Raw genomic sequence first — 16,295 nt, 5'->3', positions numbered from 1 at the left:
TTTTTGCATTACCTCTTGAAAGAAAATTTGATAAGTTACTCCAGTCACTTTTAATGCCATTGACTGATTGCTTTCAATGACAGAGGAAAGAAAATGGAAGAGGGGTATTGTAAAACCTTAATTATTTTTTTATTATTTTTAACCAGATATAACCACCAGTAAAGTGGAACAGATTCCATATGGGGAGAGGGTAACCCTGCGTCCGGAACCTCTACCAGAGAGGCAAACATTTCAAAAAGGTAGGGAGTGCTTGGCTATCTCTCAGACAGTTAGTAAGCTCTTATAAAAAGGCACTAAAAGTGTATTTTAAACTAAGTAATTCTTGTTTAAGCTACAACCACTTTATTTTCTTTAGAGGCCCATAAGAATAACAGTTTATATGGTCCAGAGGAGTAATGCAGTCAATAACCTAGCCACTTTAAAAACTCAGTTTTGTCACTTTAAGTAGGATTGCATGGTATGATTGTCTGTTACAGTCTGGAAAAGAGATTAAGTCCATTCTAGTCCTCACATCATATGTTTCTTTTAACTTTTCTTGCACTCTTGTTTGTTGCTTTTCTTTCAAAGATAATAAAAAATTCAGAGTATGTTTTAGTAGTTCGGATTTCTATGGGTTTCTCCTTTCAGAGCACCCAGGTCGTTACAACAGAGAAAGAGATCGTGAGCCGTATTTTGAGCGTCAAGGTAATTCCAACACAGATCATCGGGATTTCAAGAGAGAGCGGGAATTGCACAGAGACCGTGGTTCTGTGGACTATGAACGAGAGAGATTTGAAAAAGAGCGACATCCCCGAGATGATAGGTACGTGGTTTCAGAACACTATTGAAATCAATACAATTCAGGTTGTATTGAGTATCAGGCTGTCCATTCTGCCTGTGAGGTACATGTTCATCTCTCTCTGGAATCTGTAGTAGAAATTCTAGAAATACGCAAAATACTGTTTTGGCAGGATTCTTCCTACTACACCTTCAAGGACGCAGTCTTACCGTGACAAGAAAGACCATCCCTCCTCTAGACGGGGTGGTTTTGAAAGACCACCATATGAACGAAAGACAGATCGTCCAGCATATGATCATGGGCCTACCATGTTTGGAGGTACAGTTCCTCAATTTTGAAGCCATGCTAGAATATTATGAAAAATAATGGGCTCACAGAGGTGAAGATTAGTTAGGAGAAGATGAATTCATCTGCAGTGTTTCTTTGTTCAGAATACATAATTCAGAAAGATTTATTTGAGCAGTGTCATGTAGTTTTGTTTCTCAGTGGTGACGAGATCAGGAATGCAACAGTTATATACTCTGCTAAAAAATGTCTTTGATTGCAATAGATTCAAGATTAGAAATTTGAATTATTTGGGGACAAATCTGTGAATTTATCCTAAAATAATGAAGGTCTGTTTAAATCAGCTCAGCTGGGTATGAACATCTTCATTTTTTTATTTTACTGAACTAAGAAAATTCTTCTGTCCAAACACTGGAATTTGAAGGTGATCGTAGAAATTACCCTGAGGAAAGGATTCCTATTTCTGCTCCATCAATGCCCCGTCAGCCACCACCTGCTCCACGAGTGGAAAGGAAGCCAGAATCTAAAAATGTAGATGATATTTTGAAGCCACCAGGACGAGATAGCAGGCCGGAGCGGGTAAGTATGCATTCTGAAAGCAACAGTCGGTTTCTACAAGATCCATCTTCAGATAAAGTGCTCATGAGTGTAGTATGTTGGGAACAAGCCTACATTTGAGGAAGCTCTGGAAATTATCTTGGTTCCTTTGCAAATGCCTAGGGCATTGTAGCATAGCTATTAGGAGTCCACAGGAGATTTAAACTTCCTTGGAATGCTAAGATGAAATTCCTATTAGTGGGTAATGTTAATGTATTTTAGATTCTTCTGAGATCTTCACTTGGGTTTTTGATGTATCAGAGGAAAGACTTGGCTTTATGTAAAGTCAGAGATTTGGCAATGCCCCATATAAAATAAGAAAGAACAAGATTCAGGCTATAAAACATTTAGACAAATTTCATTCCATTAATTTTACCTGAACCAGATCTATTAACATCTTACGCAGTATAAGCTGCTGAGATTATTAACATCATATATTCTTATTCTGTGGAACTACTACCATTCCTCACAACCTGGGTTGTAAAACAAGGCAGTGAGGCATGGTACTGGCTTTGCTTGATGATATGCAAAAATGTGAGCCCAGAGCACATAATTTTCTAGAAGAAAATTTTTGCAAAAGAGGTTCTAAATGTAATACAGTATCCTGTCTTCTTACGTGATCTTTGTTTCAGATTGTAATCATAATGAGAGGGTTGCCTGGCAGTGGAAAGACACATGTAGCAAAACTCATCAGGGTATGTAACCAGCCGCTCACTGTATAGTGCTGCTTGTCTTTTACGTGCACTTCCTCTGCTGTTTTCTTTCTGTTTGTCTGGAATTTCAGCCTGTTCGTATTTCATGTTCCATGTCTTCATATGGCATGTGAACTCCCTCCACTATTAGCAAGCATGAGGGATACTGCTCTCTTCTTGTATTGAATATAGAGCAGGGAACTGCTGTTTGCCAGAAGTGTTTTGAAGATCCTCTGTAGCAGAATGGAATTTTTACAGCAAGAGTATATATGTTCTTTCTGCTTTCTTCTCAGGATAAGGAAGTAGAGTGTGGAGGACCTGCACCAAGAGTGCTCAGCCTGGATGACTATTTTATCACTGAAGTGGAAAAAGAAGAAAGAGACCCAGATACAGGGAAAAAAGTGAAAAAGAAGGTACTTTTAATTCAGTTGCTTATCTTGACAGAGAAAAAAAGACATTCTGGAACAGCACAGTGGCAATCAGAATTTCAGTCTGTGGCATTGGAAGAGTGTACAGATCTGTGGGCTGTTTTTCAAAAAAAGTCAATATAACTTAAGGGCAGAATGGGCAAATTCTTGGAAGTTGACCTGGAAGATGTTTTTCTCATACCTGTGTACTTTGTGGTCATGACATTCAGCAGTTGAACATTAGCAATTTAATAGGTGTCCTCTTTCTTAAATGCTTTTGTCTTTGATAAAGGTGATGGAGTATGAATATGAAGCTGATATGGAAGAGACCTATCGTACCAGCATGTTTAAAACTTTCAAAAAGACCTTGGATGATGGCTTCTTCCCCTTCATTATCCTTGATGCTATCAATGATAGAGTGCGACATTTTGAACAGTTTTGGAGTGCTGCAAAAACCAAGGGTTTTGAGGTAATAGAGCCTAAAAAGCATTTGAGCTTGCTAGCACCTGTATGCTGGTATTTCTAAACTTTTGGATGCAAAGTCCCTCACACATTCAGGAAATACACTGCGATCTGCGTAAAGAAAATTCTTCCGTAAATCTTACAGATTTACCTTTCTTAGAATGTACAACTGCAGAGTGTATCAGTAGGTAGAAAAAAGAGCTCTAAAAATTGATGTACAATATTTAATATTGTCTTTGTCTTTCTAGGTGTATTTAGCTGAAATGAGTGCAGATAACCAGACGTGTTCCAAGAGGAATATTCATGGACGCAAGCTGAAGGAAATCAGCAGGGTAACTGTATACATCTGGAGTCCTAGGATTAATGATAGGTTTCATTGTGCTTTCAGGCCTGCTGTCATTGGAAAACTATTGGCTTCTTGTAGACTACATAATGCTTACACTTTTCCTCTAGGAAGAGCTGGTAGTTATTTCATGGGATTGATTGAAATTACTTAAGTACAGATCCATCTTGTTAGTGATCAGAAACCAAATTTTCCATTGACTCTGTTACATTTTTAGAGGTGCTTCATTTCTGTTTGTTTTTTGTTAGATGTCTGATCACTGGGAGGCAGCACCACGTCACATGATGCGCCTGGACATTCGTTCTCTGTTGCAGGATGCTGCTATTGAAGAGGTGAGAATCTCTGTGCTTATTAAAATTACAAATTATGTAAATGTGACTATACTGCAAATACAAAGCAGAGAAATGTGTGATCACAGTAGGGCAGTTATATTTGGCACTGTAGAAAGCCAGAATCGCTGTGTCGGACAACTGTATTCCATTATTGTTATCATTCTACCCAAGCATGAAGGTACATGTTACTTTTTATCGCCTGTTCAGAGCCCAGAATTACACAGCTTTGAGCAAGAGTAGAAGCCACTTTGTTCTTAGCAGCTGAGTACCAATTAAAGAGGATTTTTGCACTCTCAGATGAAACTCAGCACTTTTTGAGGTTACTGGATTAATTGGATCATAATTTGAGGAAGTAGTTTGATTAAATAAATAAATAAACGAATTTTAATTCCTCTCAGTCCCTGTTTTGAGAAATACAGACCTGTGGCAGAGAATGAAGAAATAAATAACGTGGCAGAAGATTACACTTGCTGTAAATGTATGCTACCTTTTAATTCCATTTGTAGTTTGCCATGGCATCTTTGGTGTGTCAGCTTTCTGTATTGCTGCATTCTTTTGGCAGATGTTTCAGGAGCTCTGGGAATAAATTAGTGTGTTAATTGTGAATGTACCATAGCTGCACGTTGCTGTCAGAACAGCTCTTGCCATGGCCATAGAAACTGGTGAACTGCTGAAGTAGGAAGAAACTTTACTCTTTGCAGTTTGTCAGCAGGTTATTTTTGAATCTCAAAATTTTTTGTATTGGAAAATAGTAATCCTTAAGAGGACAGTGAAAGGCTCAGCTCTCAAGTAGACTCATAGAAGGGCAGATTTGGGATTTACTCTGTGTGCATCAAGGTTTTACTAATGAAGGATTGTACATCCTGTTGGAGAGTTTTAGGTATTCCACAGTATACACATGAATGCCCATTAGAGATGGGGACCCCAGAAAGTATTCCATTTGATGGGCAGGGTTAGATGTGTGTCTTAAAGCATCCATTTTCTTTATTATGTTAATATCTGTGGTTATTATTCTTCACTGTGGTATTTAAATATACAAAAGATGAAGGCTTGATAGGGATGTTCTGTGCAGAGCGCACCATTCCAGTGATGTGTAAATGGCAAGTTTAAGATCTTTTTCTGAGATTTCAAGTTTTGAAATGTGATTGTGTGGGAAGCAAGAGTAGTATCTCACTGTTACAGATAGAGGTAGCACAAAGAATGTATGTGAAGGAAGAGAATAAACGGTTGCTACTTTCCAACACAGTTTGTCACTCTGTAGCTAGAAGGGAACCTGCTTCGGAGGGAAGGCGAAATGGAGCCAGTATTCATATATCGTACTTTCCAAGATGAGTCCTTTCTTTCCTTTTCTATTTGAACTTGGAATCTTCTGCTAAAAAGATAGTACTTCAAAGTCAAGCGGTGCCTTGTACGTCTGTGCTTGTTCTTTGGGGCAGGTGGAGATGGAGGATTTTGATGCAAATATTGAAGACCAGAAAGAAGAAGTCAAGAAGGATACAGCAGAGGAGGAAGAAAGTGAACTGGTAGGAGACACATCAGCCATCTCTAACAAAATGTTTGTTAATGTGTCGGAGGGACAATCTCAGTCTTATAAATGCCAACCCATTGCCATTCTTAGCAGTGTGATCTTAATACACACATTTCTAGTTGTTTGTTCCTTAAACATTTCTAGAAGTTTAATGTTAAATCATATTATTTCCAACTGAATTTTTTGAAGAATCTGTGAATATATGCCACAAACGGCATTATCAGTGGAGCATGGAAACATGCCTCTTAGAGACACTTACAAGTTGCAGTACACTATAGCACTGTCTTACAGATTATCTAAGAATTACACTAAGTGGAGAGACGGGAAGAATGGGCAAAGATTAATTTAGCTTATTTCTTTTCACGTGTCTAAAGAACTCTTCTCAACTGTCGCAGTATATGACAACAGTTATGAAGAAGAATGCTTTCTCTGCCAAGGCTCGCTGACTTTGTCAGTAGGTATTTCCAAGATGAGGGATTAGGTCTCTTGGATAAATGAAGGTTAGAGAATTGCTCTGAGGGCTGGTGTTTTTAGGTATGTATTTAAAAGGCTACGGAAGGCTTCCTAATGTAACTTCTTGGTATGTGTTGGAGCTGCAGCTGGTCAGTGCTTGATGAGTTGAATGTGTCAAACCCTGGTTCCCACAACCAAGCAGTTAAGCTCCAATAAACAGGAAGTAACCAAAAATGTCTGAGATGAGCAAAGTCCTTTTTCTTGATGGAAATTTACTATTCCTCAGCAGTGGCAGTTTAGAAAGCAGTTGAAATACGGAATAAAAAAAGTTAAGCTTAGGAAGAGTGGATTTTAATAAACATCTGGTTTTTGCAATATGACTCATTTATTCTCTTTACTAAATTATTCTTTGGCACAGAGTATGAGACTGCATAAGGTGTGGTTAGAACATTTCAAAGATGCATCCATGTTTACAAGAATATGGCTGCTAGTTTCATTTCTTGGAAATGAGCTGTATCTAGAAGAGAAAGTTGTCTTCAGCTTTTGAGACATCTGTGCATAAGTGTGTGTGTACGTGTGTGTTTATGGGTTCTGGGGGGGTGTCCTAATGTACAGCACATGTAACAATAGGCCTTGTCTTTGTGAGACAAGGAGAAAGCTTGGTGGTGAAAACTATGCAAATTATTAATAATTAAAAGTAATCTACATATAAGAATGTTTTTTATTCAGATTCACAAGAGATGAAAAATAGCAAAGAATTATCTGCTGTATGTAATCTCTGCTATTCAGTGACATGGCTAATCTCAGAGAGAGGTTTGTCAGACAGAAAGTTGGAACAGTACACTGTATTTGGTATCTGTTGCCTTCTTGAGAGCAGTTGGTAAGGGTTCTTCAATTCATTTTGCTGCATTTAATCCTGTGGAAAAAGAGAGGTCTGAAACTCCTGCCATCTGGCAGATGTCCTTGAAATATTCAACTGTCTTGTACCAAAGGATGAAGTCTGAATCTTTTTCTTATCATATCTGAGGACCGGGCTATTGTACAGATTCAGCACACAATAGGCTATTTCACACCATCAAAGTCACTCTTTTGTTGCTATTATCAACTCCCATAGGGTTGTTTGTAGCACTCGGACAATTCTTGCTTTTCTGTGCTTGATGGTATGAATTATCAATGCATTTAACTTACTGTTCTCACCAGTGTATCACACACCACTTTGTTCAATACAGGCTTCTAGCTATGGTGTAAACTTTCTGAGCAAATTTTAATGTGCAACTTGGTTTAAAAGTATAACTATACATATATACATGAAGTTTATTTGTTACAAGGAAATACTGCAGCACAAACTTAGTTTGTATTCATTACAGACTTGATTAAAACCAATAAAATACAGAGATCTGATAACCTCAAGTCACTGGTACATGCTTGATAGAAAAAAAGGTCTTTCAAGGATTTTGGAAGAGCAATGCTGAACATAATCAAAAGCAGTGTAGCTCTCTGGAGTAGTACGCTCTGATTTAGTAACTGTTAGCACTAACAAATACATGTATATGTTTACCACAGTGGAGGCAACCTATAAATAGATCAGAAAAGAAACTAATGTAATAAAACTGGTCTGTGGATTATTTGTTTTCTTGTTGAAATCTTTTAGAGTAGTTCTTTTCCCTCTCTATTAAAACTCATTCTTAAAATAATTAAATTCTCACAGAGGTTCCATTTCACTACATTGAGCTTTTTATGTGATTGCAGAGAAACTTAAGTAGTTTTATACCAAATCTGAAAAGCTGAAATGAGTTATGAAATGAGGAGTTGCTTAGTAAGGATTTACTTGTGCAAGAGTATGAAATGAAAAGGTAACAAGAAGATATATAAAATAAGTACCTTTTTGGCAAATTTAATATCATTATGCTCATTTACAAGGAATAAACTGGCTAAAGATCATTACATGTAAAACGTATGATGGCATTATTTGTAGGGAAAAAGTGTTTTAAAAGAATCATTGAACTAAGGGTTATTTTAAAATGAAAAATAATACCTAAATGTTAGTGATTCAGCAAATGCTAAAAAAAATGTGTGTAGTTGTGGACTAACCACTTATACAAGAACCTAGTACGTCCCTTCGAAAGGATTATTAAGTGAAGCTTGTATGTAGTAAATCTGGGAATACATTCTTAAAAGCTTATGACTATGGTAACTTTTTCATTTGTATTTGTAAAGCTTTGAATATTCTTTATGCCTGATAAGTTGTGTTGCAGTAAGTTTGCCACCTGGGATAATATAGTAACTGTGCACACAGCGCCATTGCTGTCTGTTGGACTCATTCTGGAGCTCTGTTTGCAGAGGACAGCACTCTTGTAATGGTTTGCAAGGGCTGCTAAAATCACTGAATGGGAAGTGAATGCAGAAGTTCTGAAATACTGAGTAAATTGTCTCCTCCATCTGATAACAAGAATTGTGCCTTACAAAAAGAAATATCTTAAGCTTCCATTATAATGCTGTTTCCAGTTGGAAAGTGATATGCATGTGTGTCTCTCTCTAATCCTCCGAGCTTCTCTCTGTGTATGATTTAGGGTTACATTCCGAAAAGCAAATGGGAGATGGACACTTCTGAGGCAAAGCTAGGTGGGTATTTTTTTTTTCCTGTTTCTTATAGTTGGTATCTGACGATGTTTGCAAAACATGAATTTTCATTTTTACTGTGCCTTCTTACCAAAGACAAATAAATGTATTGATCTCATACACATGTCTGAAACTGCAAAAGCATCTGTACAGAAAAGGAACTTGTCTTCTGCCAGATGCAAGGGAATTATGACTTTCTAACCATCACTGTTTTATATAGTCATTATTATTCTTCCATCTGTTCAAGGAAAGTACTTTGTCTTAAAATCTTAAAAAAGCAGTATTTCTATTCTTTATTCATCTCTTCCTTATTATAAAAAGCAAAAAGTCAACTTGCATTGCACTGCATTCTTGTTCATACTGCATACCTTTTTTTCAAGCCAAAGTGTCATCAGTAACTTCTTACTTTCTTGGAGACATGCCAAGTAGCTAACTGTATCGAAGATGTTTCTTCCTCTCCAAAATTGACATGTGTGAGGACAAAGTAGTGCCATACTTTGAAGTTGGTTCTGAATGATTAGGCCTTGGTGTATCTTTTCAACAACTTAGGTATTGAAAAGTTAAAGTTCGTTATGCTTTTCAGTTCCAGGAGAGTACTAGAATCCTTCTTAGTAGGATGCGAGATGGACTTTCCAAGGGCACAAAGGCACTATTTCTGCTGCACTTTTTGTTCTGATCAGTGCTGCTGGTTGCATTAGACTTAAGTGCTAATACTAGGATTCTATCAAAGTCAAAAGCAACTTTGAGGCTGAAATGCATGCACCACGGCTGTGGTGGAAGGTGTACACATGGAAAGGGGTTTCTAGTCATTATGATCAGGGCTTTTTTGTTTGCTCAATTTTACTGAACAGTAATGGTTTTAAGTGAAGATTATATCAACACAGTCTGCATTAAACTGCTATTTTCTGTCACGTCTATGAGAAGTAACAAATATCTGAATGGGACATAGCATGTTTTAACATTTTGAGGTTTGCTTCTGCATGTGTGGTACAGCCCTGCGTATCGTTATTTTCCAATAAACAAAATCACAGTTGCACCATAGAAATAGCATTAGAAGTTCTGGCTTACATAAAGCAGCCGTTTGTCTTTTGCTGTTAACTGCTTAGCTGCACCATCTCTTCTGCTGCTGTGCTCTCTTTTAAGTCATTCAAATGTTTGTGGAGTATATTGATGTTGTGCAACCTGCAGTACAACTGGAGGAGCCTTGTACTCGATGCCAGCATATCAAACAGATAAGCAATTAGACAGAATTAATTCAGGATTGTTCTGCATTTTTGTTACAAGAGTTGATTGTTTTAATATCTTAAGATTATTTCTTAAGTTTATAATGATTTTTTCTTCCCAATTATGTACAAAATCATAGTACTGGAAAACTGCATTATTGAAGAATGCTCTGATACACTGTGTTGTATTCCAAATAACATAGACTTGTCTTTAAATACTGAGTAGTAGGAACAGATGTGTTGTGCTGCATACGGTGAACCTTAAGTCATCCCGTGCGTTTTACAAATATCACAGGAGTCCAAAGTATGTTCTAAAAACATTTAAGTTTTCCATGTATTTTCTAGCAATGTGGAGCCTGTGGCTGCAACAGTTTACAGATAACTTTCAAAATTTAGTTCTCTCATGATCAAATACTGCTAACAAATAGAAATAAAGAACTGTGTTGTGTTTCTTTCCATATGAAAACTCCATAATACGAAACACAGGGGGTTTTATATGGCCTCCACTTAAATGTAAAATGGGGAGCTAGCAGCAGAGTCAATTCTATGCTGAAGTTACTTGCAAGGCTGTTGCAATAATCCTTTAACAATCAAACTCTGTTAGCAAGCTGGATGTTAGCGTGCTGCAAGACACAGATACAGGTGCTGAGAAGGACTTTCTATTAAGTCTGTATTCATGATTTTACTTTTATAACTACCCTCTAGATCCATTTTTATAAATACAGAGAGCTATAGGTTAAAAGTAAATCCTGACAGAATATACATTTTAAAAAAAGGCGGGCATTCCTATGTAATGAATGCGGTTTCTTTGAAAAATTGCTCTGCAAGGGCAGACAACTTTTAGCTCAAGGTATGCATTATAAGCACTTGCAGTCTGTGAGTAAGAATTATTATATTTAATTGACAATAAGATTTTGTTGTAGGTGACCAATTAAAATTATTTCCTGAAAGGCATGTAAACTGTGGTATGCATTTGTTATTCCAAAGTTGAGTTCTTTCCTGGGAGCTGGCCTGCCCATTAGGTTTATTGCGTTAATCCCAGAGGGAACACATTTGCAGAAGTGATATAAGTGCAGAATCCAGAAACAACACTGTAAGTCTTGTTTTGCTTTTTTGTTTTTTTTCTGAGTAGATGTGGTTACAGGAAAGCACAATAAGATCTTACTGGTTGTGATAAGTCTCAGAAAACATTTGAAGAGTTTGAGTCTTTTAGCTGCAACACTGACTTGTGATAATCACCATACTGTACGCCCCAGAGCTCTTGCTTTAGTTTAGATTTATTTTGGCAGCGGCAATGCATTCCTCTGAGTATGTGTGTGGTATATCATTTCCTTATGTGTTGTGAGTGCACAGCCACATTTTTATTCTAAAGTCTAATTGCTAGTCAGTCTCAGTGCATAGTGCACATGGGTTCTTATATTTAAAATGACAGAAATTGACTCACATTTTAAGAATTTGACTGAATTCAAAGGGTTTAGCGCAATACTGTTTCAAAGTGTGTCTTAGTGGTGAGTTCTACAAACTTTCAGGAAAGGAGAAATGAGTTCTGGCATAGCTGAATTTTTGATACCATTGTAAAATTTGCTCTAGAATGCAAATACCATTTTACTTAAAACTTTGTGGGTTTTGTATAAGAAGGGGAAAAAATTTATCTAATTAGTTTTTGAAGGAGCACATTAAGTCAGTTTCTCTCAGATGTTTTATTATTAAAATTCTAAAGGTGAGTTTTTTAAGTTCTGTGGATTTTCAGAAATGCTGCTGCTTCATTGTTTTTAAAACTGAAATGGTAAAATGATGTCTGATAGCTAAACACTAAATAATCATCTGCCATAAATACTCATAAGCACCATTGTTACAAAATGACACCTTGTCTCATTTTCAGAAAAGAATATTCTGAAATGATGCTTTGTGGTAGGCTTTTGACATTTCTGTAGATTCTGTCTACTGCATGGAACATGTACCTTGAACTGCAATAGTATGGATGGAAGCAGATCCCTGTGGAAAGGCAATCCAACTTCAAACATGGGAGGAGATAACATTTTAAAATAAATTCTGTGTAGCGGTAACAAAAAGGGACAGAGGGGAACCTCATACTCTGAACGCCTCCTCAACTCCTCTGTTCATGTTTGAGAGTTACACATTCGAATGGGCTGCGTGCAGCAGGGAGTGGGAGACTGAACTCCTTCTTCCATGTTGGTAGTGAGATGAACTTGGATCGTAGCATGTTGCCTTCCAACAGGAATATGTCTGTGTACAGATACTTGCCAACAGAGAGCTCCTGAATTTTCAGTTCTTCATGTTCCTAAATGCTCCTCGATACGTTTGTTGCTTTCCTTTTCAACGTCATTTTTTTCTGGAAATGCTTATGCTATGAATGATCTACACGGATTGATCTGAGAGCAATACTGAGGAATAGTGCAAGTACGTGATATGCTGGAATAACAGAGGAATATTGCATAAATCAATTTTGTCTTCTAGAGGGAGTGTCGTCTTTCTGTGGAGATTGAGCTTCAAATTTGGCAGATTTGACTTAAAGCAAAAGAAGAACCTTAACTGAATCATGTAACAAGATACCATGTAACAGACACAAATATTCTGCAAAGTTTTCTTAAATGTTGGCTTTTCTAAAAGGCGGAGGGGGATTAAAATGTTTTCTTAGAAGAAATTCTGTATCTGTTCCCGGGAAATGGGGCAAAGCTGGAGTCTTTCAAAGTTTTAGAGTTGTATGAGGGAGAAATTACTTCATTAGTTTATGGCATTTAAATGGTACTAGCACGTCCATATCACCATTGCCTCACATTATTTCCGTTGTTGCTCTTTCCTCTCCCACATTAAGTAAAAAAACTCATCTCTGAACTGAGCTTCTTTAAATACATACCTTTGAACATCCTCTTCTGCTATCCAGAATATGCTGCCTTGTATTTGGTTTAGTTCTGAGGCCTTTATTGGGTGAATTTAATTACATCAGTGACTTCTGAAACAATGTTACTGACGTCGCTGGGAATGGTTTAGAGAATATAACTGCCAAGCTTAGTATTCCTTCTGCATATACTTAATTGTTGGCTTACAAAATGGTAGCATACATTGACAGAAGTAGTGGGATTTCCTTTGACTTGTAAAGCCGTTTTTCATTTTCGCGCTTTGTTGTTTGTAATCGTACAATGAATACTTAATCTCCTTTCCAAAAGCAGTTTGCCACATAATTTCAAGAAGGTGTTGTTTTGTCACTGAAAATAAGTGTCTAAAGAGGGACAAAATTTTAGAACCTAGGAATGGAATGTTTCTCCTCATGCCTTATCGGTTCAATAAGAAAAAGAAGAAAATTATGACTGTTGGACAAACGTACTGCTCAAATATTCATGACTGACCTCTTACACCATGAAACAAAAGATTCCGAGATATCTTTTTTTCACCAGTCCTGGAGGATTTTTTGAGTGTGTTTTCCTTGTGGGAAGAGAAAAAGGGGTGGGGTAGGGATCAGAGTTTCCAAGGAGCTTTTTGTTTAGCAGAAACAGTATCTCAAAAATTTGTCTTTGATGCATTAAATTATATGAGCGTCACTTGTTCACTGATACTGCGTGTATGCCGTGTTTGACACAGTATTAAACCTCACATTTGGGGAAAATGCTACAGCTTTAGTATTGTGTTCAAATACAGAACAGGTGGATCTGTGATTTCTAGCTGTTGGTGGCTATATTGTTGTATCTGTAAGGACAGACTCCATATAGTATGAACATCCAGAAGCTTTTCTCCCTCATACAAATAACAAGACTGTTATTGCCACACAGTTAATGTGAAAGATCAATAAAACGTGAAAATGGTGTTGAGTCTTCTCTAGTTTATTTCAACTCTCATCATTCCATCTGTCAAGACAAGCTGGATGTACAAGTTCTGCTGCTCATTCCTTTGAAAAATTTTCCACTCACGTCTTGTTTGTGTGAATAATGGGAAAAAATTCTCCTTTAACTTTGAGGCTCTGTGTTTGTTCTCAGACAAGCTGGATGGTTTGCGGACTGGCACTAAAAGGAAGCGTGACTGGGAGGCAATTGCCAGCAGAATGGAAGATTATCTACAGCTTCCAGATGACTATGATACACGTGCTTCTGAACCTGGAAAGAAAAGGGTAATACATTTTCAAATGACTTTCTGTATATGACCATTTAACAGTCTCTGTGGAAGAGTTTGTATCAAGTCATTCAGTGTTGATGAATATGGTGATTTCACTGACTCATTTTTCATTTTGCTGTTCCATTAGAATCTGTGAGAGAATATTCTTGAGAGTAGGGTCTTCCAGAGGTAAACGGGTTAATTATAACAAAGTGAGGAATTGTAGATAATAAAGATTAACCATGCATGGCATGGCTCTTGAGGTTGAGAATGGAATCATGTCCCATTTCTTGCTGGGGGAGATGATGCACCTTGTTTCAGAGCAACCTGTAGAGTCCTTTTCGTATGCTGTATGTTTTGTGATGAGATAGTGTAATACACAGTGCAGCTTCCAAGACAAGATGATTTTATTGTTAGGTTTTGTAATAAGTAGGCAGAGAAACAATACACTGTTCTTATGTTGAAAAAGAGTCAGCCAAGGAAAGTATCAGCTATGTAGGTTTTATATCAGTTAGGTCTTGTAGATGTTACCTCCTGCATATACCTTGCATAAAGCTTGGGAGATGGTGTAGAAGTAGTTGGTTTCAACCACTTCATATGTAATTCTGTTCTGAACACCAAATGCTACATCTTCAAATACCATTGTGAAAAACAGGACAAAAAAATCAGAGGAAGATGAGAGAGAGGTAATAGGAAGAGGCAATACTTTTTTCTTTTCTTTTTCTTCCAATATAGAAATATCAGCTTTTGCCACTAAAAGTAATTCGAGTTAACCGTCAGTGTTTAGGCTTTGTTTTGTTCTGTAATGCCAAATAGAAAACATGGGTAGTACTAGACAGTGTGCACAAGAGAAAAAGAGATACTAAAGCATTGGCAGAGGAAGTGATGGTGGAAGAAAGCAGGCATTGCTTATCAGCAGGAATGTCAGGGGAAGTCCAGGTGGAATGTGGAATAGGCAGATGCTGGCAGAAAGATGATAAGGATATGTCCCCAGGCAACAAATCAGCCTGAATGGGAATAATCAGTTAGGATATCAAGGAAGAGCTCCTTCATTTACTGTTTTTTCTTGTCCTGCAAAGGTGTGTTCCAGCCGACTTTCTGTGCTGTAGTACTTCATCATTACCCCATTCACTCCCTCGTCCTTGTTGCACCCCTTCCCATTGGTGTCTGGGTTTGTGGGTGAGGGAGTGACAGTACATGTTTGAACAGGATGAATGCAAGTGATCTGCATGACCACAAAGAGCCACAGAGGAGATAGCTGCAGCTGTAAAGATGGGAGATAACAAATGCATGAAGAAGTGCATATTTCGTGTAAAGAAATTGTGGAAAGATTCAAATAGAAATGTATCACAGAAGATAGAGAAGACGACTGTCCCTCATTCACTCATTCATTGCCGAGTTGCTCTTTAACGCTGTCTTCGTGTAGTTTCATAGTCATCTTCTAGATGTTTCCATTGTGCAATTGAAAGACACGTTGAAGAAAATGAAGACACTAAATGAATCTTTGATAATTCTTCCTGCGGAAAGCATTGCTTTGAACAGAGTAATAATTGTAACAATTACACTTCAGCACTCAGAGTTATAGCATTGAAAAGGAGAAGGCTAATCATCTGTACCTTTCTTCTACTTCATGAAACACCTGGGATATTCAATTAAAAATAATGTAACTGCTGTGGTTTCCGTCTTTACCCATTGAAAAACAAATTAATACTTACCTGTTTGAATGAAAATGAGTACAAATTAGAATTCTTGTACTTTTATCTGCAGTGGAAAGCCTAGACTTGTCTCAGGATTTCTTAAGAGATTGTCCTACTGATAGTATGTTCTCCATAGGTGCGGTGGGCAGATCTAGAAGAAAAAAAAGATGCAGACAGGAAAAGGGCCATTGGTTTTGTTGTTGGACAAACAGATTGGGAGAAGATAACAGATGAAAGTGGTCATCTTGCTGAGAGAGCCCTCAACCGCACCAAGTATATATGAAAAAGAGGTTAAATGGAATTTTGTGCCTTTAAGGTAAGTATTCAGTCTTCCTGCATGTTTATAGCCTTGATGTTTTTTAGGTTTTTTTAAGAGTTCAGGTTGCAGTTCATGTCATTGTTAAGAGTTCTCCTAGACAGGATTATTTGATTTGGAGCCTTGTATAGTAGGTGTCAGCTGTGCCCATGTCAATGTGCACCCTCCTATACATCTAAAAATAAAAGGATAAAAAACAAACAAAAAAAAGAATAAAAGGAGCTATTAATCTCCAAACCTTATTAACAGGAACATTATGTTTTCATTAAAAGAGTAGTTTAGCTATATGCCTAGTGCTGTCTAGTTCGGATTTTGCTTACTGCATCTTAACTCTGACCACGTTAATTGCTGTTTTACTTGGTGTAACAAACTTTTCCTTTCTTTACAGGCCATTTCCTCTGAGGAGAAGTGAACCAAGGTGTCATGAGCATCTTGCATGGGTCATGTCACTCCCAC

The 16,295-nt window shown here is 37.4% G+C and overlaps 1 protein-coding gene across 1 annotated transcript in view; it reads left to right on the top strand.

Moving 5' to 3' along the window:
- The window catches only part of YLPM1 (YLP motif containing 1), a gene marked incomplete at both ends in the record, with an annotated part of 35,951 nt that extends 20,145 nt beyond the window's left edge, over window positions 1-15,806 (top strand). Inside the window, 13 exons of the mRNA XM_082000552.1 lie at window positions 147-239; window positions 628-802; window positions 951-1,096; window positions 1,455-1,642; window positions 2,293-2,355; window positions 2,646-2,765; window positions 3,052-3,228; window positions 3,470-3,553; window positions 3,813-3,896; window positions 5,333-5,419; window positions 8,448-8,499; window positions 13,712-13,842; window positions 15,660-15,806. Coding sequence (XP_081856678.1) covers window positions 147-239; window positions 628-802; window positions 951-1,096; window positions 1,455-1,642; window positions 2,293-2,355; window positions 2,646-2,765; window positions 3,052-3,228; window positions 3,470-3,553; window positions 3,813-3,896; window positions 5,333-5,419; window positions 8,448-8,499; window positions 13,712-13,842; window positions 15,660-15,806 — 1,547 coding nt within the window. The remainder of the gene's footprint in view (window positions 1-146; window positions 240-627; window positions 803-950; window positions 1,097-1,454; window positions 1,643-2,292; window positions 2,356-2,645; window positions 2,766-3,051; window positions 3,229-3,469; window positions 3,554-3,812; window positions 3,897-5,332; window positions 5,420-8,447; window positions 8,500-13,711; window positions 13,843-15,659) is intronic.
- Between the last annotated feature and the right edge of the window lie 489 nt (window positions 15,807-16,295).

This window comes from Phaethon aethereus (genome assembly GCF_964289735.1).
Source record: "Phaethon aethereus genome assembly, chromosome: 5".
NCBI classification, from domain to species: Eukaryota; Metazoa; Chordata; class Aves; order Phaethontiformes; family Phaethontidae; genus Phaethon; species Phaethon aethereus.
This window is presented reverse-complemented; position numbering and strand designations above follow the sequence as displayed.